Source organism: Vigna unguiculata, chromosome 2 (genome assembly GCF_037176805.1).
Source record: "Vigna unguiculata cultivar grain cowpea cultivar isolate G323 ecotype 2 chromosome 2, ASM3717680v1, whole genome shotgun sequence".
NCBI classification, from domain to species: domain Eukaryota; kingdom Viridiplantae; phylum Streptophyta; class Magnoliopsida; order Fabales; family Fabaceae; genus Vigna; species Vigna unguiculata.
Genome location: NC_140793.1, coordinates 4,370,903 through 4,381,994, shown reverse-complemented (window position 1 = coordinate 4,381,994; position 11,092 = coordinate 4,370,903). Strand labels below are relative to the sequence as shown.

The 11,092-nt window shown below is 36.8% G+C and overlaps 1 protein-coding gene across 1 annotated transcript; it reads right to left on the bottom strand.

The window, feature by feature from the left end:
* Nucleotides 1-673: 673 nt before the first annotated feature.
* Nucleotides 674-2,889, bottom strand: LOC146888226 (uncharacterized). The gene is made up of 2 exons (XM_085670013.1): nt 2,150-2,889; nt 674-1,343 (listed from the first exon to the last, which is right to left on the bottom strand). The coding sequence occupies exons 1-2, from the start codon at nt 2,887-2,889 to the stop codon at nt 674-676; spliced, it is 1,410 nt and encodes a 469-aa protein (XP_085526139.1).
* Nucleotides 2,890-11,092: the final 8,203 nt, after the last annotated feature.

The following is an 11,092-nucleotide window of genomic DNA, read 5'->3' as shown; positions in this document are numbered from 1 at the left end:
TTGATTGGACTGGTTAGTGTTTATGTTGTACTGAACATGATTAGTGTGTGTTTGTTGTTGAATTAGAATTAGTGTGTGACATGCCAGAGGTGTTATTATAGTTCGTAGGGGTAGGTTCTGTTGCACTAGACCTTTAATGCACTAGGTTCTGTTGTTTATGTAAGGTTTGGAAAATGAATGGTATCAGTATTTGTTTTAAAAAATTTTGCACCACACCTTTAATGCGCTGCTATTGAAACTTAAATTCCATTTGGAAAAGGTCAAATTAAATTGGTCCTCCAGCACATGACAATTGGACATCACAATTGGTAGCACAAAGTTCATATTGAAAATTTCTAAATAAACTGTTTCAGCAGTAAATGTTTAACATGTGTGAAGGAAGTGGTCCACTATTACATAATTGAAATGCACAAAAAAGTGGTCCACCAATACCCAATTACATATAATGACAAAATATAATGTGCCAACACTACCTAATTTGTCTTCCAAAAAGCTACATAAAGACCAAAGCTACATAAGTTTATAATAAGGAAAACAGATGTAGTCATGGTTTCCATATGTGTCCCTTCCTTGCATTCAGTTTTGACATCATCATTGCTCTTCCACACCTACGTGTTGCTTGCTGAGAATGTTGAGCAAAAGCCCTTGGTGTTGTAGTATGTTTCACACTTGATTACGTAGAAGGACCACGTGTTATGCCTTGGTGTGATGGTTCAGAAGGTTGTTGTGATGTTGTAGTAGAAGGTTGTGTAGATTGTGAATGTGGTTGTGATGTTGCATCAGAAGGTTGTGCATGTTCTGAATTTTGCTGGTTTGTTGGAATAAAAGGTTGTGGTGTGTTTGAAGGTGGCTGGGATGACTGAGTAGAAGCCTGTGGTGCTTTGGTTGGTTGTTGTGATGGTGCCAAGGCGCAATGTCTCATGTTATGCCCAAGTTCCCTACATATACGACATCTCTTGCGTAACTCTATTTTGCTCATTTGTGTATCATCTTTTCTTAGCTCCCATTCTTGTAATTTCCTCTTCTTTTTTGGTTTACCTAGAAATGCTCTTTTCGGAGGAGGCAAAATATCTGGATAGGGTGTAATATCCCACACCTTTTGGCCATTGATGGGGTGTATGATGGATGCATAAGTCTCTTGATACATGGACTTCTTGTACCAATTGGAGATGAAATCTTCTCCATTTATGTTTAGAAACCTAATGGCTGCCAAGGCATGACAACATGGTATCCCAATGATGTTCCACTTCCTGCAGGTGCATGATGCTTCATCTATATTCACCACAAACTTGTCCCCAACATGTGAGGCATGCCTGACTCCAAATATTTTATCTGCTGACCAACTGCAAGGTTTTGAAAGAATGTCATTTAAGTACTTATATACCACTTGTTTCTATAATGAAAAGGGAACTATACCACAAGGAAATTTACCTAGGAATCCAATGCCTTATCAACTTTGCTTCTAAGCAATATCTTGTCAGGATTTTGGGACATATGTTCCCTTTATATGATGTAACTTTATTTCTTTTTTGCCTATTTGTGCATCATATATAGCCTTATTTCCTCCAACATTGTGATTATTCGCCATCCCCTAGATTCCACTAGGACACTGTTAAATGCTTCAAATATGTTGTTAACCAATGTATCACATTGGGCAGTGGTTGTGAACCTAGAGCGTGACCAAAACTTGCTCCACAATAATTCCATTATTAGTATCCCAGGTGTTAACCACAACTATAGACAATTAAAGTGTTCAAAACAGACATTGGTGGAATTGTCAGCAAGTATTTGAAGGCATCTTCGTTCACTTCTTTTATGGTCCTCATTTCTTGCTCCCAGCCTTCTGGGTGTGTGCAACCAACTGCCCTCCACATCAATCTCTTCATTTACTTGGAATTTTCTTCCTGAAATTGGCACAGAGGTGCCTAATACAGAATATTTGATCAACTACAGGGAGTGGATCTTGTATAGCTGGTAACAGCCCTTGACGTTTGAATGAGAGAAATAAATGTTAGTAAGAAAATAATTTAAAAAATTGGAAATAACAGATTATTGAACATGTGATTCTACCTTTTGTTGGTCTGAAATCCAAGTACATCCTCTACATAATTGTGTCCCACCAATGTCCTCAATAAGGAGCTCCAAAAACCAGGTCCAAGAATCCTTGTTTTCGACCTCCACCACAACATAAGCAATAGGTAACATTTGATCGTTTCCATCTCTTCCAACAGTACTTAATAACTCTCCTCCATACTTCCCTTTTAGAAAACATCCATCTAGTCCAATAATGGGCCTGCACGACATGAAACTGTCTTTGCATGCTTTGAAACATACATAAAACCTTTGAAAGATAGGTTGACCTTCATTCTCATGTACCTTTAGTTTAACTGTTGATCCAGGATTAATTCTAAGAAGTCCATGTGCATAATCACACAGCCTCTTGTATTGTTCTAGAAATGACCCATCAACATTCTCTACGGCTATTGCCTTTGCCCTATAAGCCATACACCTAGAAATACCTATGTTATATTTCCTGCTAACCTTTTCTCGAATGTCCACAGCCTTGGTATTTGGATTAGCTCTAACTGTCTTCTCCAATCTCTTACTAAGCCATTTAGAATTAGTTAAACGAATATTAAATTCTTTATTGCATGTGTGTTGGTCAATAATTTTCCTCAATTGCCATGTGTTCACTACTTTCATATACCCACAGTATGCATACCACAAACATTTTCCATTTGCACCAACACATTTAACTTGTATTCTTCTTTTATCACTTTTAAAAATTTTGAGACATCTCCCATTTTCCAAAGCATACGTTCTAATGGCTTCCACAAATTCTACTTTCTCAGCGAAATATGTACCAACGTGCCACTTATATTCACTCATGGATCTGGGCATTGAAAATGTTCCAAATTTCCTATAACCCTCTTCACCTTTCTCTGCTTCATCAAAATCGCCTTCATCAATAGGCTAATCACTGTCTAATTCTTCTGAATGCCACTCATCATCTGACAACCCTTTATCTTCTATCACAGGGTGGTTCTCATTGTCCTCACTTGTTGTATCACCTACTATGTTAGTACTAGAAGGACCACCCAAGTCCTCTCCAATACTTCCCACCCCAACATCTACAGTACCCTAACATTTATCAGGTTCATGCTCTATATCTGAATCCATTTACACATCTACTAATCCTTCATCATGATAACCATGAACACTCTCATCATTGCTTCCATTCGATCCTATATCACTCCAACTCTCCAAATGAGCAACTTTATCACCATCCTGAGCTAATCCTTCACCTATACCCATATTGTCTAAACCAATTCTATCTTCCCCATTAAGTAATCCTACATATTAAGACTCACAGTGTTGACCCCCCTTTTGTGCAGTCTCAATAGGTTCACCTTTAACATGTTCATATATATATATATATATATATATATATATATATATATATATATATATATATATATATATATATATATATATATATATATATGTGTGTGTATATATGTATACATATGTATTAAGGCTTTAGTAAAAGGAGCATTGTTTACAGATTAGAATGATTCTAGAACTACGAAAGCGGACACCCTTCTAAATAGACTTAGGTTGGATAGTTACTTTAGAGTGGAGGCTGAGGTAATAGTTTGAAGGCTAATTACATTTGCTGTGGAACCTGTCGAGGCTGGTCAAGCTCAATAGGCCAAGTTACTTTGAAAGCATTCCAATTTGAGTTCCCTTTGTAAGCCCTGCTCTCGGAAAGTTCCCTGCCGAGCAATCCTCTCTTTACCTGAACTAAATCTACTACTGTTCTCACTCATTGACATAAGTAAAAGCTAAAACTTCCTTACTAAAAGAACTCGTACCGGTACTCTTGAGTTCACAACCCTAAAAACCTTAGATTGGAGTATAAACTCGATCCTACTAATTACGTAGAACCATGAGCCATCGATCGAGTGAGTTCGAGGTGGTTCATGCTTTCTATATAACTCGCTGTACGCTAAGGCAAAGGTTGTAACCATGCGTCATGCGTGCCGTAAGCGGGCTCTTGTGGGGGAACCCGTAGGAAGGGGGGACGACCCGCCGAATTCACATCAGAAATCGCTAGAACACAAACGAAATCTTGAATTGCGTATAGAAACAAAACGAACCACTTCTATTCTCGGAGCTGAGGTATATGAAGAATGGCTTTTTGGTCCCTTTCGTCCGTCATATTGGATCTTTGGGAACCATCACAAGTGCGGCCGGCCTATATTTAAACGAGAATGTCGTGTCGTCCAGCGGAGCCGACCTGTTTCGAAGGTGAACTAGCAGAGTAAGATGCAACCGGGCATGAAGCAGCAAGTGCTGTAGATCTGGTAGAACTTCTTCTCGGATATGTTTGGTAATATGTATACATACATATGTATACATATATATATATATATATATATATATATATATATATATATATATATATATATATATATATATATATACATACATATATATATACATAAACATATATATATATATATGTATGTATATATATATATATATATATATATATGTATGTATATATATATATATATGTATGTATGTATATATATATATGTATGTATATATATATATATATATATATATATATATATGTATATATATATATATATATATATATATGTTTATGTATATATATATATATATAATATATATATATATATATTTAACATTCACAAGAATTGCAGAACACACATTAATTACACAAAGCTAAGCAATATCAACTAACACATCATATAAAATGACACTTTAGACCTGTAACATTCCACTAGGATATTATAGATTTTCAAATAAAGAAAATAATAAACTCGTTGCATTTAATAATTCCTCCTTTCCTAAGAACGCGGGAAATTAAAACTTTATTAATGAAAGCCAATATCCATTATTTATCAGAAATATGGAAAATAGTCTAAAACATCTCATAAGAGTCGTCAAACACAAGCAGATAGGGTGAGCTTAACAGATAAAGCATATATATATATATATATATATATATATATATATACATGTACCACACATCACTATAAATAGTACAATCATCCCAAATAAATTCCATTCTTTTAATTCATACCACCTGGCCACAACCAGGTTATTCGTGTACTACAACTTCTAGTGATTACTTCAAGATGACATGCTGCCAAACCTATCGGCCATGACTAATAGAGCACGTGTGGGAACCATTGCTACGGATCATACATCGTAACAACGCCAAGTGGAGTTCCCAAATGCAAACATAGTTCGTAACGTCCCAAGACTACCAAACTCGTCAACTCGTCACTGAGGAGGGCAGGAGGGCAATCCATCTGGACCCATCCGTACTGACCACAACTAGCACACTTACACCGGCAACACTTGCCAACCCGAGCCACAACTCACGAGTTCCTCGTGTTCATCCGTCATCCCGAGCCACAACTCAAATGATGTTATTCCGAGCCACAACTCAAGGAATACCACGTGCTTTAACCCCTATCCCGAGCCACAACTCAAGAGATACGTTCTGAGCCACAACTCAAGGAACACCAGCAATCCCACCTTTAAAGAATCACTAAAAGCCTTGTAGGTCACGCCTACAAGTCAACAACCCAAGGTCGCAGCAACAAAATCACCTGGCGGGGGACACGTACCGCCAGGCGTTGCCAGCTTCCAGACCTCCTGGCGGGTGACGCGTACCGCCAAGCGCACAGCGCCTCTAGTTCATCCACGTTACAGGTACCGCTTTGCAAGATCTTCCTAACCGCTAGGGGCACGTAAACCAAGAACTCTCTAACCTTGTAGACTTCGCCTGGCGGAATGCTCCCCGTTGCCAGGCGCCCTACGTGCAGACCTCCACTGACTCAAGCTCTACCGCCTGGCGATTTGCCCTTAACCGCTAGGCGTTGTATCAGCAACAACACAGTTATGGTGTTTAGTGATTTTGACAAATTCTAGTCCTCAATCCAAGCATCAAGACTTACAATATTTTTCACCAATTTAATCAATCCCTCTCCCAATGGCTAACTCATTATCAAGATACCTACTCCCAATTCCATGCAACCTCTCACGTCTACAAAACTGGACTTTCTTAGGAATCACCCTATTCATTCATATGTTGCTCCTTTGCTCTTATACTATAAGTGTTAGATTTATATCAATTTCCACTTGACTATTATGTACATGTTCACCAATACCTTAGTCTCAAATCTGGATTGGTCAGATTATGATTGAATTGTCAACCTTTCCCACCTAGATTGTCCCAATCTTAACTTACCCTTTATCATCCATTCACCTAAACTAAGCTCCAGCATAACCAATACTCACATATCATATTGCATTCAGTCTCAGTCCTGTCCTCCTCCAACTAATCACCTCTACGCTTCCTGCGCATCACTTTTCTAAATTATCCTATAAATTTCTAAATTAAACCAATCGCCTTAGTCATGGATAAGGCTTCGCCCCTTAACTATTCATAACCTCCACACTCCCATCCTCTCAGTCCCATTTTTGGACTACATCAGAACCTAACCACAGTACCCACAATCACTGCCACACAGTGGAGCAACCACTACGCGAGCGCCTGGCGGGGACACATGTGCCGCCAGGCGGCACAATGAAAATCTGGAGAATCCTATCATTTCCACTGCACCAGTGAATGCCAAAACTCCAAAACCCTTGCATTGGTCTGTTACTTAGTTACGACAACCTAACATGGCTACTCAAGGTGTAAGACCCGTGAAATTTATTTAATTAAATAAATAATAATTAATAAATGCGGGTAGTGGGTGCCTTTATGGCATTTAATGCTGGTTGTTGTGATGTGGAATAGTATTAGCTCAAATGGTTAAGAGTACTTAATTATGTGACAAGACTTGGGTTCAAGTCTTATGTATGCCAATTATGTGTTATTTAAATTATAATCATTTTAATAATGTGATTATGTGAATTATCATGAAACATGAATTGGTTGAATGGTTGTACATTGGTTTGACATTTACATGGTTATGGATTCGAATCTTGGAAGACCGACATTAAACTTTCTTTTGCTAGAATTATGTTGGCATGAATATGAAAAGCCCTAAAACCCTAGCCTCCAAGGGAGGGCTGGAAAACCATCATAATAAGACAAACATTGAATGACCATTAAGCTAAGTTAAATGCCAATTTTCGTTTTAGAACATTAACATATCATTAAGGCGCCATTAAATGCCAATTATTATTATTATTTATATATTATTGTTATTATTATTTTTCTTACTATTATTACTATTATTATTATTATTATTTTATAATTATTATTAATATTTTATTTTATTATTATTAATATTTTATTATTATTATTATTCCTATTATTATTTTTATTTTAATTTATTTTATTATTATTTTATTATTATTGTTATTATTAAAACTTTTTTTATTTTTTTATGATTTTATTATCATTATTATTGTTTTATTTTTTTATTGTTATTATTACCTTGTTATTATTGTTTTAACTTATTAGTATTATTGTTTTAGGTTAAAATACCTTTTTGGTCCCAATTTTCGTCAATTTTGTTCAATTAGGTTCTTTTTTGCTAACACCGTTTAAACCATTAACTGCCATGAACCGTGGCTGTCACGTGTCACTTCGTGGTTTTTTTGAATTTTTTTTATTTTTATTTTTATTTTTTTAATCTTTTTTTAATCTTTTTTTAATTATTTTAAATGTACACGTGTCAACCCAGTAGCGTACCACGTGTCACTTCATGGTTTTTTTTTTGAATTTTTTTTATTTTTATAAATGTCCACGTGTCAACCCAATAGCGTGCCACATGTGAAAGTCAATATCCTATATTCAATTTGGTCCCTATATTTGTTATTTTTGTTCAATTAGGTCCCAATTTTTGTTAACATTAACCAATTTGGTCCCTATCGAAGATGTGACCAAATTTAATTTTTATATTAAAGTTATAATGATTTGAATTTTAATATATTATATAAAAATATTTAATAAAAATGTGAATTTTAATATAAAAATTAAATTTGGTTTTCATTTGGAGAGGGACCAAATTGGTTAACGTTAACAAAAATTGGGACCTATTTGAACAAAAATAACAAGTATAGGGACTAAATTGAATATAGAATATTGACTTTGACACGTGGCACACTACTGGTTTGACACGGGGACATTTATAAAAATTCAAAAAAAAAATTCAAAAAAAAACCATGAAGTGACACGTGGCACGCTACTGGGTTGACACATGTACATTTAAAAAAAATTAAAAAAATCAAAATCAAAAAATCAAAAAAACCACGAAGTGACATGTGGCAGTCACTATTCATGATCGTTAATGATTTAAATGGTGTTAGCAAAAAAGGACCCAATTGAACAAAATTGACGAAAATTGGGACCTATTTGAACACAAAACCAAAATTAGAACTCATTTGAAAAAACTTGACAAAAATTGGGACCAAAAAGGTATTTTAATCATTGTTTTATTATTTTTGTTTCATTTTATTTTATTATATTATTGTTTTCATTATTATTATTATTGTTTTGTTTTATTATTATTATTATTATTATTATTATTATTGTTGTTGTTGTTAGTTTTATTATTATCATTATTATTGTTTTATTGCCCGTACGATATTTTGGGGCAATAGTTATGTATTATTCCTGCTTTTGTATATTGTTTGGTTGTTCAACATTGTATTGGACTATGATCCAGTCATGTGATTATGACTGGATAAGCATATTTCATGTTATGGATTGTATGTATAGTGTTTGGGGTTTTTTTGGAACTTGCTTCAAAGTGCCAAAAACCAGTAGTAGTGACGCTACTGGTGTGGCGCCTAGCGGCTTGGGGTGTGCTGCCTGGCGGCTTGGGGTGTGCTGCCTGATGACTTGGGGTGTGCTGCCAGGTGATAAAGGAAAACTAAAGAGGCTTGGAACACATGGCGCCTAGTGAAAAATGTGATCTTGCTAGGCGGAAAAAATATGGTAGAGGCTCTGGAAAGCGTATGGCACCTAGCGGCGTGAGGTGTCTGCCAAGCGGTGTCTGCTAGGCGGTGTCTGTAGCATTGGCATTTTCCTTAGGCGCTTTGCGCCTAGCAGTACGCGTCCCCCGTCAGGCCGTCTGCAACTTGCTCGCGCCTGGCGCCTTGTGAGCAACACCAGGCGATTTATGCTACAACAGATTTGGGTTGTGCTTACGTTGACGTGTGTAGTCTACAATACTTCTAGGATATCTCAAAGGTTGACTTGCTGGTGTTCCTTGAGTTGTGGCTCGGAACGTATCCCTTGAGTTGTGGCTCGAGATAGGGGTTAAGCACGTGGTATTCCTTGAGTTGTGGCTCGGAATAGCATCTATTGAGTTGTGGCTCGGGATGATGGATGAACACGAGGAACTCTTGAGTTGTGGCTCGGGTTGTCGAGTGTTGCCGGTGTGAGTGTGCTGGTTATGGCCAGTACGGATGGGTCCACATAGACTGCCCTTCTCAGTAATTACCTGACGAGTTTGGTAGTCTTGGGATGTTATGAACTATGTTCGTATGGGGAACTCCACCTGGCATTACGGTGTGTGATCCGTAGCATGGTTTCCCACACGTGCTCTATCGGTTGTGGCTGATAGGTATGGCAACAAGACATCTTGAGGTCCCACTAGAAGACGTAGAACACGGTTAACATGGTGGTGGCCATGTGTTAGTTAATAAAAGGATGGAATCCCTTTGTTGTGTTGTAGGTATATATGTATATTCTATATATATGTTTATTCTGTTAGCTCACCCTATCTGCTTATGGTTGGCGATGATCGTGTACGCGGTCTGGGAAAAGAATTTATCAGAGTTTTGATGATTTTACTGTGTTTTGAATAAATTGTTACCTTTTACATTACTAGACTTTTATAATTACAATGGAATTTTATAATTATGGATTTTGGACTATGGTCGGTGTACTAAAAGTTTTAAATTTTCCCGCATTTTTTGGGAAATGATATTTCATTAAATGCAATTTAATTATATTTCTTTGTTTTATTATTTAAATCAGTAATATTCGGTCGAGATGTTACACAAGGTACCTATTCTTTAGTCAGGTTCAAAACACAGAATTTCCAACGCAAATTCCAACATCCAGTACTAATACCCTCAAATTCCCAATTTAGAAAAATTTTAAACCATGTTCATATCCAATTTCATTCAATTTACTCACATTGCCGTATAATTTCACAATCATTCGCTTCCATTAATAGATTAATACTCTAACTAACCTTCCCACCGATTAAAATCTACCCAGAACCCTAAATTCATCAAAAATGAGCCAAATTGGTTCGCATTGCCTGGTGGTTCAACAATCACCGCCAGACCCTTCATCCAAAACCCAGAAAATTGGGTTCAGAGCCATGTGTCGCCTGGCGGCCAGGGAAGGTGCCGTCAGGTGGTTCCTCTTCAGGAACCCAAAAACGGGTAAAAATGCATGTGCCACCTGGCGGCAATGAACAGCCCGCCAGGCGGTTTCTAGGAATTTTCCAGAAACGCGAAAACGCACAAACAACAGAGGTTCATGGATAAAATCATATACATTTTGCATACCAATCATGATTAACATAAAATTTAGCGTGAGTAAACTCCCCTAACCTGGATTTCCCTAGCTTAGCTTTGACTCTTGCAAGCTCTCCCTTGATCACCAATGTCCTCCTTTGTCTTTCTCTCAACTCAGCCCCCAAAACCTCACCAAAACTCAAAAATTTGTGCTCTCTTCTGCAACCAGAATGACAGCCCAACCAAACCTTCTCTCTTACCTCAAAATGCCCTTTTAAAATGGTCTTAATGTGCGTTTAATGTGAAAAACGAAAATGGCATTAATCATAGGTTAATTACCATTCAATGTCCTAATTCAATTCTGTTTTCTTTTCAGCCACCCTTGGTTGCCATGTCTATTAGGGTTTTCCTTTAACTCTTCAAATTCAAGCCAAAGCCAAAATTAACAAAAATGAAGTTTAATTTGGGTTCTCCAAGGTTTGAACCCACCACCATGCCAAAAATCAATGCCAAACCATCATGCCAATTCATGTTTCTTGCTAACTAATATAATTCA